General features: G+C 52.3%; 3 protein-coding genes across 10 annotated transcripts; 2 read left to right on the forward strand and 1 right to left on the reverse strand.

Moving 5' to 3' along the window:
- The first annotated feature begins 278 nt into the window (after positions 1-278).
- LOC122387744 (fibroin heavy chain-like) lies at positions 279-3,518 on the forward strand. 3 transcript variants are annotated; one of them, XM_043378184.1, is made up of 2 exons: positions 279-486; positions 1,106-3,518. In XM_043378184.1, the coding sequence occupies exon 2, from the start codon at positions 2,110-2,112 to the stop codon at positions 3,349-3,351; it is 1,242 nt and encodes a 413-aa protein (XP_043234119.1). In that variant the 5' UTR covers positions 279-486; positions 1,106-2,109; the 3' UTR covers positions 3,352-3,518. The 3 variants fall into 3 exon arrangements, with proteins under 3 accessions (XP_043234119.1, XP_043234121.1, XP_043234122.1); XM_043378186.1 differs by having other exon boundaries at positions 293-328; XM_043378187.1 differs by lacking the exon at positions 279-486 and having other exon boundaries at positions 817-2,379; positions 2,560-3,518.
- On the reverse strand, positions 1,672-6,716 carry LOC122387743. Its single transcript, XM_043378183.1, has 3 exons — positions 6,206-6,716; positions 5,680-5,859; positions 1,672-4,869 (listed from the first exon to the last, which is right to left on the reverse strand). The coding sequence occupies exons 1-3, from the start codon at positions 6,434-6,436 to the stop codon at positions 3,667-3,669; spliced, it is 1,614 nt and encodes a 537-aa protein (XP_043234118.1). The 5' UTR covers positions 6,437-6,716; the 3' UTR covers positions 1,672-3,666.
- A 755-nt stretch (positions 6,717-7,471) lies between these two features.
- Positions 7,472-12,615, forward strand: LOC122387745 (nucleolar protein dao-5-like). Of its 6 annotated transcripts, none has more exons than XM_043378189.1 (2): positions 7,472-7,743; positions 9,603-12,615. In XM_043378189.1, exon 2 carries the CDS (start codon positions 9,624-9,626, stop codon positions 12,381-12,383), a length of 2,760 nt encoding a protein of 919 aa, XP_043234124.1. In that variant the 5' UTR covers positions 7,472-7,743; positions 9,603-9,623; the 3' UTR covers positions 12,384-12,615. The 6 variants fall into 6 exon arrangements, with proteins under 6 accessions (XP_043234124.1, XP_043234123.1, XP_043234129.1 ...); XM_043378188.1 differs by having other exon boundaries at positions 7,725-7,840; XM_043378194.1 differs by lacking the exon at positions 7,472-7,743 and adding an exon at positions 7,747-7,802.
- Positions 12,616-13,513: the final 898 nt, after the last annotated feature.

Here is a 13,513-nt window from a genome sequence, read left to right on the forward strand (position 1 = left end):
GGTTGAATGCGCGGCAATATTGACCCCGCGTTCGATGTCTCTCGGACGGCGAAGATTCTACGCCGTCCGGCCAATAGGGAATGCTCCTGAAAATTACTTCGCTTCAATTTTGTAGTATCTTTTAGAGTATATTTAAAAATAATTTTGGGTGAATTTACTCAACATTCTGTTGTTTATTTACAAAGAAATTGCAATATTAGTCAAATTATCAAATATGCCCTTAGGCAGCATGACGTCATTTTTTAGTGGACCTCTCGCGTCCGATGCGTCCATTCGTTGGAGACGCTCGCTCAAGGCCGTTTGAAGTGATTTCTGTATAAATTTCAAGGTGATTTGTTGGGTTAGCAATTCTTGCAAGATGGAAGAGGGGTTTGTGAAGGCAAATTCGCTGAACTTGCCATCTGTAGACATGTTTACAGTCTCAGATTTCTTAAGGAACAACGAGGATTACGTATCTGCTGAGTTCCGAATGACAAAACTGGAAAGGTTGGTATTTGTACCTAATCTACCTTTCTAAAAACTGCTTTGGCCTTTTCTGCTTTAGTTCAAGGTGCATTTTTGGTGATCCCTTATGATACAGTAACGGCCTATAGCATTCTGGTCCTCACCCCATCGCAACACCTGGTCCCCATATGACTGAATTATATGGCTGTGTACAAGCTTGTGTGAACACAGGAATCAGGAATATAGCCCACTGTTCAGACTAGGTCATTCCATGACAGTTTTCAGACTTAGATATGTGAAACTGCATGATGCAACAGGTCATTTGGATTCACTTGCTTCCTGATTGCTAAGATTTTTACGCAAATTCAGTCGATGTAAAAGGGTGGGTTTCTGTGTGGTGTTTCAAAGCATGCTGCCAACCCCTGCCAGCAACCTGATGTCACACTTTGGTAGTGTTGGAGCAATGGGCTTGATGATGTCATCGCTGCTGGCAGTGCCTGGCAGTGTGTCGTCGACACAACGCCACGAGGTCAGAAACCATGCTAAATGGTGCTGATACACTGGCTATTCCCCTCCTGCTGCCTAACCAGAAAGTCATGGTTTATGATGGGGTGCAACTAGGCTCTCGATATAATCTTGATCTGAGTTTCTTTTTTTGCAGGTCTGCTCGTCCAGAGTATGGGGACGATGCTGTCGGCTATGTTCAAGTAAAGAACACAGCTGAAGGTACTGTCGTGCGTGCGAAGGTCACACCGGAGCATAGGCTTACCAAAGGTGGATACCCTGTCCTGGTTGAGCTAGACCACAGGGTGGGTCACATCAGGAAGGCATCTTGTTTTGGTTGTCAGGCCCAACATGGAGGATGCAAACATGTTGTGGCATTCGTGTTTTGGCTTCACCGGAGAAGTTGTGAGAAGTCAACAACTGATGTTAAGTGCTACTGGAAAAAGCCTAAACTCTCTGAGGTTCCATCTTCAAAGCCTGTCAAGATCCGAGACATGCTGGGGAAGGCAGCAGCATCCAAGTCACGTGGTATGAAGAGGAGCCTGTTATCTGCAATGCTGGAGAGAGTGAAGACAATGGAAAAGAAACCTAGGGCTGTGATTTGTGACATGCAGCATGATGACACTGACCTTCGTCATCTATACATGGACAGGTTAGTAGCTGACTGGGATGGGTGTGGAGATGTGTTAAGTTATTTACGTCACAAGATCAAGGCCAGTAGCATCACAGCGCTGGAGAAAGAAACCCGTCATCAAGCAGATGATGCTTTGTGGCATCATGTTCGGGCTGGCCGTATAACTGCTTCACGTTTATATGCAGCAGCAGTCTGCAAGAAGAGTGATGGCACTTTGGTTGAAAACATAATGGGAGGTACAGTCTTCAAAGCTTCTGAGCAGATGCAGAGAGGAGTGGCATTAGAAGCAGAGGTTCGGTCCGTCATGGAGAAGATCCTCAAAAGTAAAATCATGCCATGTGGTATCACCGTGGATGCTGAGCTCCCTGTTTTGGCAGCAAGCCCCGACGGTGTATGCAGTGTGGACGGTGAGCAGGTTGTGCTGGAGGTGAAGTGTCCATCATCACAGAGGACAGTGGCTCTCTACCATGACGAGAACATGACCATAAGACCCAAGGTCCGGACTCCGGGCACAACTGCAGCTGCAGATGAAGGTCATGAACACCGGGAAGGGCATTCTGTGCGTTGCAGACCCAGAGTTTGAGGCTAATGGAAAGGTGACTGCCATCGAAGACTACTACGATCCTTCCTTCATCGACCCAATTGTGCAAGATGCCCTCAGATTTTGGCACACAGCAATCTTGCCCCTGCTGAGGGATCCAGACAACAGGTACACCATCCCAGCGGCAGCAACGCAAAGGAAAGTGGTAGCGCCGGCAGCCTCTGTGGCGTCTAGCTCCGGAGCTGCGCGGGCCGTAGCGCCAGCGGCAAACCCCGGCACCGGAGCCGGGCGAGGGGCGGCCTCGAGTGATGGAGTGATGGTCGTCTCGCGCGCGGGGGTACCAGCGGCGCGCGCAGCCGGGCGAGGGACGGCCTCGGGTGATGGAGTGATGGTCGTCTCGCGCGCGGGTGTGCCAGCGGCGCGCGCGGTGGCGGTGGTGCCAGCGGTGCGGGCGGGGGTGCCACCGGCGCGCGCGGTAGCGCCAGCGGCAGGTTCCGGAGCGGGGCGAGGGACGGCCTCGAGTGATGGAGTGATGGTCGTCTCGCGCGCGGGTGTGCCAGCGGCGCGCGCGGTAGCGCCAGCGGCAGGCTCCGGAGCCGGGCGAGGAACGGCCTCGAGTGATGGAGTGATGGTCGTCTCGCGCGCGGGTGTGCCAGCGGCGCGCGCAGTAGCGCCAGCGGCAGGCTCCAGTTCCGGAGCCGGGCGAGGTGATGGAGTGATGTTCGTCTCGCGCGCGGGGATGCCAGCGGCGCGCGCACTAGCGCCAGCGGCAGGCTCCGTTTCCGGATCGGGGCGAGGGACGGCCTCGAGTGATGGAGTGATGGTCGTCTCGCGCGCGGGTGTGCCAGCGGCGCACGCGGTAGCGCCAGCGGCAGGCTCCGGAGCCGGGCGAGGAACGGCCTCGAGTGATGGAGTGATGGTCGTCTCGCGCGCGGGTGTGCCAGCGGCGCGCGCAGTAGCGCCAGCGGCAGGCTCCAGTTCCGGAGCCGGGCGAGGTGATGGAGTGATGTTCGTCTCGCGCGCGGGGATGCCAGCGGCGCGCGCACTAGCGCCAGCGGCAGGCTCCGTTTCCGGAGCGGGGCGAGGGACGGCCTCGAGTGATGGAGTGATGGTTGTCTCGCGCGCGAGGGTACCAGTGTCAGGGCCCGGTAGAAAAATCGTGCTGCGCGTGCTTACGCCTTCGGACCTGGTTTCGGGGCCGGGCGCGTTGCAGCGGCGCCAGACGTGAGCCTGCCAGGTTTTGGCGCAGTGCGTGCGTGTGCACTTCTGAGTTACTATTGTCTGTCAAAGCATTGTCAGTATTTGATGGTTTTACCGTTTGTAGTTTGTACCGACTGTGAGGTGTGTTCGCTCTCATCTTTATCACTTGAACTGTCAATACACAATACTGCTCAGGCCATATATTTGTATTTGCGATGTTGCTTGTGACGTAGGTTGCACACGTATACAGTCACCGATCTGCCCACCATCCCATGTCCAAATCTGCACGAACGCGACGTACACACACATATGGTACAAAGTTCACTCTGGCCAGCTTGAGCCATCACACTTTGATCAGGGGTGGCTGCACGTTGATAAGAGCGCAGGCGACGGTGATGCAGTCATCAAGTACCCCCAGTAGAGGTCGTTCAATGCAGGCATGGGGCCTAAGCATGCTAAACTCTCGCACACGCCTTATAGCACGTTCCACGTGAATACGCAGACTGGCCACCTGTTTACTCCACTTGACATCAGCTTTGGCCATCGCCTGCTGGCCGGTGACTGAGGCTGGACGCACCAAACGGCACCCTTTCTCAGCTAGCAAAGGCTCTAAGCTTTTGAAGCCACGGTCTGCCATGATCACCATACCGGGCTTTAGGTGCTCCAAGAAACCTGAATCACTTAGCACCGCCATGTCACTTACCCTCCCACCAAAGCCACTTGACACGAAGTTCACCATACCATTGGGCGTAATCGATACAAGGTATTTGACCGTGTTCGCTCCTTTGTAGGAAGAGTAAGTGACAGACTGCATGACAGAGGCGCTTGGCTTTTCTATTTGTATCTCCAGGCAGTCAATGATGCAGGTTGTGCTAGAAAATCTGGCCTTGAATGCGAGTGGCAGGTTAGCCCTAATATCTGCAGCTTCTGGCCAATATATGAACTCGTTCAATCCCTCAGCTATGCTGCCTACATGTTTAGCAAACAGCTTGCCTGCATATCCACGAGAGATGCCAAAATAGTCTCCTACAAATGCAAAGGTCTGATCGAGTTTCACCTTCATCAGAACTAGGAGGCAAACGTCACGCGACTTCAGGCGGGATTTGGTTTCGTCGTGCTCAACATGATCGGAAGCCAATAGATCTACGATGAAAAACATATCAGGGGGAATGCCTGTGTAGCGCTTTGGGTTCCGTTCACACAACAGTCTCGTTCTCTGCAGTACGTAATATTGCTCGTCAAATTCCTCGTCATCTACCGAACCAGCATCTGATGCCGACGACGGACAGAAATCACTATCGTCGTCACGACACTCGACGTCGGTCTCGGTTACCATGTCCTCAGCAGAAGGCAGGTCATCTGTTTGCGATGCCTTGGAGTCTGTCTGTTTGAGACAGCTAGCCAGCACCGCCTGTGTACCAGCTGACCTTGTCTCCACAGTGGGTGTTTGAGTGACTTTGTTCAGCTCATCCGAGTGGTCCTGTTGGTCCTCGGCTTGCTCAGGAGTCATCTGACGATCCCCTGCCTCGTTTTGCTCTTCTTGTTCCTGAGGGAAAATTGGCATATGTGTAAACCACCAAACATCAAGGAAAGAAGCTACGTTGCGAAATAGGGGATTTGGCTGGAAGAAATAGGTAGTTACATTACAATCCATGATTGGACATCCACATACATTACATGAAGGTACTTGTAAAAGCAGCAACAAAATCATGCATTTAACTTTTGCCCACGGCATATTTTAACAAATTTTTACTGCGTCCCAAGTTGAGCAGAGGGCACGTGCTCCGACTAAGGGCACAGGACAAGGAACAGAGAAGGGCACTGAGGAGGGCAGAAAGTAGGGCACGGCAAGTTGCAGGGCATGGCACAGGACATTTTAGAGGGAAGGGTACAGGTCAGGGCACACAGCAGGGCACAGGTCAGGGAACCGGACAGGGCACAGGGCAGGGACGCAGTGGGTCAAATCAGCATAGGCTACGTCCCAAGGCGAGGGGGCTGCGTCCCAAAATGGGACGCAGTAAGTGCCTTAAAATATGCCCTGCTTTTGCCACTTTAAAGGGAAATGGATACAGTTTGTATTGAAATCTATGTATATCAGGCTTTGTTTGTAAAATGAATAGCAAATGAATGATTCTTTGCAGCTCTTACATTACAATACAATGCACATGCACAATTCAACAATGTGATAGTTGTCCTGGTAACGCATAAGAGAACACCACCAGGCTTAAAATCAACATTGCATCTTGGGTAGTATAACTGACATTAAATTCAAATATTTCAAAAGAATCAAAATGTGTTCCAGAATGACTTAATGCATGCCGACTATTTCACCTTTCATAATAGTTAGGGATCTCACCTCAAACATTTCAACTGTATCTGCTGCAAACATCCTCTGTGCTCGCATGATGGAACTCCATCTTTCTTTCTTGGGGTGTTTCTGCTGACAGGCAAACTTGTGTGGAACAGCACCCTTCCGGATACGAAGGTTTCCGCCCATCATCTTCCACCGCTGAAAGTTCTCAGTATCCTGTTCCAGCTGGGGAAAAGTACATCTTCATTAAAGCAAAACTAAAAGAAAAGAAGTAGGTACAGTGCAAACCCCTTCAAAGTTACCCATAAAAAAATTATAACCATATAATGGTCTGCACTCACCCATATCAATATCTCAGGCAAGAGCAAAGCGTCACTTCTATGATTTCCGAGTGATTAACAACGTGCAAGGTTAGCTATCAAATTATCCTCTTTTCTTAAAATAGGTACCTACCCACAATAGGTACAGTCTAACTAGCATGCATGGTGCACCTTTTATTGTCATTAACAAATGTGACCCCTTGGCCTGCTGTTGTGTCCGAAGAATAAAAAGGTAGGTACTTAGCACTTACATCAAAGTGATCCTCACAGCAAAACCAAATATTTCTTGACGTGAGACTTCCCGCATCAATGCGTCTTGCTGCCCTGGCCCAGGTTCTCCTCGCCTTCAGTTGCAGAGGAACTGTCAGAAAAATTTTATTTGGTGCTGATACAGACGTGTTCTTGCACCCAGGGACAAAACACCACCTAGACTTCTTCTTCGCAGAGCTATTTTGACTGCTCCCTGCTTCAGTCTGATCCATATTATCACTAACTATTTCCAAACACCAAATGAAACACAAAATAAAGCAACTCAGCGTCCTAAATGAATCCAATCAACCGACAAAACCACGCGGTAACGGCACTTCAAGGTCCGCGGCGTCAGTGTTGCCAGGTCTAGAGGTAAACCTCCAGATCTAGAGGTTTTAGGGGAGCGTTTCGGGGCTCCTGGAGGTTTTTGAAAAATGCCGGATTCTAGAGGGTTTTCTAGAGGTAATCTGAAAATTCGAGAAAAGACAATTAGCATCAAGGTCTCTTGAGAACTATTTAGTTACTTAATTTCATGTTATTGTATTGCATGCTTAAACACACTTTTTTTTACAGATTGATGGAAACGAAAAAGCTTACTTTTGGCTTGTTCACTATTGAGGCTCTGGCCGCCGGCTGCAGCTAAAAGTTTTCGATATACCGTGGGCACCGTGGGCACCAAGGCTATGTAAACGTGGGCACCAAGGCTATGTAAACCTGGTGCCCACGGTGGGCACCAAGTCCACCAAGTTATGTGGACAAATGCGAAGGCATGCGAAGGATGAGTGAATTATCTTGATTGGGGATACAACCGGGTGTTTCAAAGCCCGCTGCCAGCTGCTGCCAGCGCGCTGACGTCACACTTTGGGTTGGGTCTGTTCCAGTCGCACTTCCTAACACCTCTAAACTCCTCCAAGGGCAAGATAGAGGAGGTTGGAGCAGGGCCCTCCTTTGATTTGTAGGGGCTAGAGCTGACACTGGAACAGGGAAGCAATCTTGGAGGAGTTTAGAGGTGTTAGGAAGTGCGACTGGAACAGACCCTTTGGTAGTGTTGGAGCAATGGGCTTGATAATGTCATCACGCGCTGGCAGCGGATGGCAGCGTGCTTTGAAACAGCGCCACGGTTTGTGATACGGAGGTAGGTATGGAGGTATATACTTCATAATCAGCGGCAATGGAACAGAGGTTTCTAGAGGTTTTTGCAACATTTTCTGGAGGTATTGACATCACTCGACCTGGCAACACTGCGCGGCGTCAACGCGGCGTGGCGTTAGCTAAAAAATGACGTCATGGCGCCTGAGGGCACACAGACATGCCCGGAGGGCAGAAATTGAATTGCTTTGTTCTAAGAAATGATAAAAGATAGAAAATTTTGTAGACATATTCGAAATCAGAAAAATCAACTTTATATGTGGGAATATCTAACACCAACCCAGGAGCGGACTTATCACGTTCCATAACCGCAGCCGAGCCCCCGCTGACCTTGGACGGGATTGGCCGGACGGCATAGAATCTTCGTCGTCCGAGAGACATCGAACGCGGGGTGAATAGTTGGCTTTTCTCTCATTTTTTTTTTTTTTGTGACAGTTTTTCGTCCTGAAGGTCCTGAAATCTATCCACACTCCACAGCAACAGTACAAGTATCAAGTTTGGTTCTTGTGTGGTTCTTGTATAAATTTTATTTATTTATTTAACAAAACTCAAAACTGTTAGGAGAAAATTAGAGAGCTTATCCCATATTCAAATTTCTACACCTTCTAAACATTCTGCTATATTGATAAAATGCCCCCTCTTTGCAGTGTCCCAAAATTATATTTTTGCTTGGGTGTCAAGAGGGGAAAATTGCTGACCAAAAAAAGGATGAGAGTGAAAAATTGTCTGTCACGTAAGGCCCAAAAAGAGTGGGAAAATGATTAAAAACATTAATCTATCTACAATTGTGACAGATGCAAAACAACCATTCACGCAATTGTTCTTTCTCGGTGGAATTGGGAGTGGAAAATTGGGCTTGAAAACTGGAGGTGAGAGTAGAAAATTATTTTCATTTGGATGTCGTTTCCCACCCACATCTACAAATTTTGGGACACTGCCTCTTTGTGTGTGACGTCAGTGCAAATTAACCAATTTTTAAATCATATGTTAAAACCTTTGGTAAAACTAAAACATGGTTGAATATGCTGTTTTGCGCGCAACATCTGCTGCACTTAAAGGATGCCTAATTGCTTCCAAATGAAGTCATGCGAACAGCAGGCGCAGAGGTCTTTAAAAGTAAATAAGCTAAAGTTAAAAGAAAGGCAATTGTTAAGTAACATTATAAAAGTCAAAAGGCCATTTTATCCAGTTGCAGCAGATTTATAGGTACATCTTTAAGCTATTTTGCTTATGACATAGCAAACTTTTTCAATATTTATTTATTATTGGCAAAGCTAATTTCAATAACTAAACCACCGGATATGGATAAAATGGTCTCTTGAACTGAACATATTATTTTTCCCATCAAAATTATGTTTGGTTTTGATAAATCATTTTCAGATGCTTCAATTTTAACCCGCACACTGACGGGGGGGGGGGGCAATTAATTGTCCCCCCAGTTTTTTGTGAATAGTAGGAAAACTGTGGCATGTAGTTCCTTGAAAGTCATTAATAGTGACTGGGTGTAGTTTCACATCTGAAATTTCTATTTCTAGCACACTGCTAAGGTCAGATCATTTTCTTCACCTCCCCATTATAAGTCAATGGGGGAAATTCAACCTACTGTTTTTTTCCACTAAAGTGCATCAGAATGGCCCAATATACCATGAATAACTTCATATACAATCAACCTCGACTACATCGAGGCCTTTTTTGTTCTTCAGCAGCTGTAAGGTCACGTGGCCAGTGACGTCATAAAGGGTCACCAAAGGTTTTTTTGCTAATAACTCCTTATAGGAACAAGATACAGCCACGCGGATGGTCTCACTGTGTTCAGCTCATCAAGGCATATTGAATGATATACATGATGACCTTGAGGTCACCCTTTGACTGTGACCTTTCGAGTTCAACACATAACTGATTTGATGTGGATTGACAAGAGGATCACGATGGTGCCCTTAGTTAGTTTCTAGCTTAGCTACTTCAAAAGTTATTGGAGAAAAACTTCATTTCTAGCGCCGCCATTTTGACTTTTTTGACCCTCTGACGTCATTTTTGGCCTGACCTGAAAATGACCTCAGTAAAATTGTAGACCTTGTCCGCCTGTATCCTAAGCCGTTTGCTGCTTGTCGCCAGCTTGCTTCGTTCTCGAGATATCATGGGGGCAGGTATCCGCCCCCCCTCCCTCGTGGGTGCAAAGTTGGCGCGGACCTCCGTCGGTGCGCGGGTCGAGTGATGTTGATGTTGCTTATTTGTATGCTGCTTTGGCAGGTCATTACCACTGATGCCAACATGGACCTGGACGTGGCCGATGCCTCGATCAGCAGCCTGCTCCGCCGCGCGGGTACGACGGCCTCACCTGCGAGCGGTCCGCCGTCGGAGGACCGGCGGCAGCGGCGGCCCGACCGGCGTCGCGACACGCTGGTGGTGCGCAACGCGCTGTTGCGCCGCGCCGCCGCCGGACGCCGCCGCTCGCCGGCCAAAAACGACATGGAGCAGTTCGTGCGCGACCAGGAGCTGGCGTTCGACGCATCCACCAGCTCCGTCGACCTGAATATGAGTGGCTCGCCGACGACGCGCGCGCGCTCGTTCCTGGCACACCAGCGCCGCTCGCTGTCTGGTGACGAGCTGGCCGCCCTGCTGCGTGACCTGCGCTCCGGCGAGCGCCGCGTGTCGGTGGGCGTACCGCAGCGCCAGCTAGCCGCGCTCGGCGATGACGGGATGCAGGCACTGCTGGGGCTGGTGGACGACGGCCTGGAGGAGTTCGAGGGCACCATGACGGCCTCGATGGAGGAGGAGGAAGAGACGCCGACACCCACTCCGTCGCCGGGGCCGGCCGCCGATGAGCCGGATCGCCAGCCATCCGTCGGCGACGAGGGCAGCACGGCCGGGGAAACGGCCGCCGACCGTGCGGAAGAAGTGTACGATGAAGGCGCTGGCGTGGAGGTCGGATCAGATGACGAGCAGCCTGAGCAGGCGGCCGGTACGGCAGGCGGGAGAGACACAGAGCTGCCCACGGGTATGGAGATTGATGGAGAGGATGAACCACCCCCTGCTACAGAGGATATTGAGAGTGATGCGACAGTTGTAAGGGAGCCTACAAGCAGTAGCATCAACAGAAGCCGACGGCGGCGTTCCAGTGGCCATGTAGAAGCGTCCAGCGCCAGTGTAAACAGATCTTTAGCACTGACACCTCGCGCTCCGATTCACCGTACGCCTTCCCCCGGGGCCGCGGGGGAGCAGTCGGGAGCTGGTGGCGGAACAACCCCGTCGTCCAGAAGGCGGAGCAGATTGTCTCGGTTCCGATTCTTCGCTGGGTCACCAATTAGAGACACTGGAGAATCTCTCCACGAGACGCCATCGACAGTACAGCCACCTACCGCCACGACTGGCAGTGCAGCGAGCACGCCGGCAAAGCGCACGCCGGCGAAGCGGACGCCAGCAAAGAGCACGCCTACCTCGAATGCACCGCTGCGAAGTGCCACTCCGCGGAGGACCTCCCTCAGCCGCTCACCCGGCTCTGTGCCTCGGAGCGGCGGTCCCGCCGCGTCCGTGGACCGGCCGGACCGGTCGCCCTCGATCGTCCTGCGACGTCGCAGCCGACTTTCCGGGACCTTTAGGACCCAGGCCGCTTCGTCTGCCGAGTCCCCGGCCGAGGATACTCAAGCAGCCGGAGATAAGGCCCAAAGCAACGACGAACATAGCGACGAACAGAGCCCGGCCTTAGCCACGCCGGTGGCGCCGCTGCGAAAACCTGCTGCGTCGTCGAGCTCCAGCGGGCGTCGCCGCTCGGCGCCGGTCACACAAGCCACGAAAGTCACGCCGAGTGGGGGCTCCGCGCGTAAAAAGGCCGTCTCGGCGTTCGAAAGGTTCTTCACTGGTGACAGGCAGAGGCAAACATCGACACCGATGTCTGAGCCGCCGCGGCGCACGGCTGGTAGCGCCCGCTTCAGCGCCCACTCCCGATCGCTTTTCGTGGCCGCTAAGAGTCCGCGCCGCCTGTCGCTGGCTGCTGATGAGGAAGAAAAGCAGCCAGAAAAGCGACCGTTCACCAGCGGTCTAATCGACGATCCCGACGAGCACTCGGACGCTTCGGGCGAGTTTCAAGTGGAGCCGGCCGCTGCCGCCGGTGGCGAGTTCCCCTTGGAGCCGGCCGCTGCCGCCGGCGGCGAGTTCCAGTTGGACCCGGCCGCTGCCGCCGGCGGCTCGCCGCAGCTCCGTTCGCCCGGCAGCGGCCGGATCTCGCGGATGTCGGTTGGCTCGCGGGCCGCCGGCACGCCATTCGTCCCCAGCGCCGAGAGCACCCGGCTCTCGATGCGGCCGACCGGCGCGCTGGCATCATCGGGGCCCTCTGCAAGAGAAGCGAGTGCTGGTGAAACGCCCTCCGCGGCTGAAGCACCATCGCGGTCTCCGGCGGCGGACCGCAGTGCCGCCCCGGCCGGCTCACCCGCTCGTAGTCGCTCACTGAGGACATCGCTCGCTGGCGGCACGACCCCGATACAGGCGCAGCCGGCGGCCGCTGCCGCGGGCTCATCATCGTCACGGCCGAAAACCAAACCGGATCCCAGGCGGCCTGCGCCTGGCAGCAAGCTGAGCGCAAAGGAAGCGTTTGCAAGACTGTTTCCCAGTTTTGAGACCGATCAAAAGTCCCGTCGCGAAGAGGCCGCGGCAAAGCGGCGCCACAGGTCGAGCAGTGGCCCACAGCGCAAGCGGAATTCGCTGTTCGGTTCGCATGGCACTCGCCGCTGGTTCAAGCGCAACGCCGTGGGCCTGCGCGTGACACATGAGGCGCTCAACGAGGTGGACGTGGCGATGGCCAAGTACGAGCGCATGGTGATGCGCTGGCTGCGCGAGGTGACGGGCCCGGACCGGGCGCCGACCACCAGCGACATTCTGGCTGTGCTGCGGCGCAGCGGGACGGCCACCACGGAGCCGCGGCTACGCCAGCTCATCCGGATGCATATGCCGCTGGAGCAGCAGCAGGAGCTCATCAGAGTGAGCGAGTACGGAGGGCGGCTCCACCCGACCGACAACCCGCTGGAGGAGGAATGAAAGTGAAAACGGCACCTAGGCAAACGCAGTGGTCAGCCGCGAGTAAAACCCGCAGCAGAGCTGTGGTTGGCGGCCTAATGACTATAGCTCATTGTTCTCTTGTTCTCGGGAGTTTTCAGCACTGACGCCTAGTGCCCTGTTGCGGTTTCGGTTGTTGTGTGCGAATGTATCGGCATGGAAGCATTGATTTGTATTTTTACATAATTTTCTCATAATAAATAGCGCGAATGTTTGCCATACCTAATGGTATTGCTGCAGTCTAGAGGGCACTTCAATCCGTTTTCATAAATATTTTGCAGTTAAGTGTTGAAGGATTTGAAACAAAACAACGATAATCATGGGTATCATTTATAGAGCTCTCAGTTCGCAGGTGATTTATTTATTATAGGGGCGTAGGTCGTGTGCGTTATAGCCCTCATCGGCCGTGATGAATAATGTAAGTTGATATTGGGGTAGGTCCATGTTTTTTTCGAAGGTTTGTGCTGGTAGCTGCAATTCGAATTCGGGGCAGGAGAATGATGTTCAGCCCAGACAGCGGCATGTGCGGTGCATGTCCATTGTTTACTTATCAAACTATCCCTTTGCCCAAAGATCGGGAAGCTAGAGTGGAGAAAAAATATTACATCAACTACGACGAAGAAAGCATCGAGCTGAGGCGATAATAGCTTCACAATTGTGAAAGACGAGACAAACGTGCTTCAGTGGAGCACTCGGCGCCTGCAAACCTATGCGGACCCAGGGCTGCATTTGGGGTACCTACTGGCTATGTGTGAACGCTATCGTAATTGTACCTACGGGGCATGCAGTTTTTTGTTTGTTTGGGTAGGAGCAAGATGTTTCGGAATGAAAAGGGTCACTGCAAGGCTATGAAATAATAGGATATGGCGTAGACAATGCGCAATGTGCGGGCCACCCACGTTAGTAGATACGCCACAGTGGCAGCTGAGCAATGTTCCGTTGGCGTAGTCCCCCCCCCCCCTCCCCCTGCCGGCTGCCGCTCAACCGAAGAGGGTGGTAGGCAGATTACAGATAAGTCATGATCTTGCTCTCACCAACGGTTGTTTGGTGCTTATTTAGTGGCCGGGGTGATAGCCAGCCTGTGGCACAGGGCATATTTTAACTTACTGACT

The sequence above is a fragment of the Amphibalanus amphitrite genome, unplaced genomic scaffold (genome assembly GCF_019059575.1).
Source record: "Amphibalanus amphitrite isolate SeventyFive unplaced genomic scaffold, NRLGWU_Aamphi_draft 000296F_arrow, whole genome shotgun sequence".
Taxonomy (NCBI): Eukaryota; Metazoa; Arthropoda; class Thecostraca; order Balanomorpha; family Balanidae; genus Amphibalanus; species Amphibalanus amphitrite.

Excerpts from the sequence above, each read along its gene's own strand:
- LOC122387745 (XM_043378189.1), top strand. The coding sequence starts at position 9,624 with ATGGACCTGGACGTGGCCGATGCCTCGATCAGCAGCCTGCTCCGCCGC.
- LOC122387744 (XM_043378184.1), top strand. The coding sequence starts at position 2,110 with ATGAAGGTCATGAACACCGGGAAGGGCATTCTGTGCGTTGCAGACCCA.
- LOC122387743 (XM_043378183.1), bottom strand. The coding sequence starts at position 6,436 with ATGGATCAGACTGAAGCAGGGAGCAGTCAAAATAGCTCTGCGAAGAAG. Across the intron at positions 5,860-6,205 it reads GCTGTGAGGATCACTTTGAT|CTGGAACAGGATACTGAGAA; the intron begins GTAAGTGCTAAG and ends ACTTTTCCCCAG. Across the intron at positions 4,870-5,679 it reads ATACAGTTGAAATGTTTGAG|GAACAAGAAGAGCAAAACGA; the intron begins GTGAGATCCCTA and ends ATTTTCCCTCAG.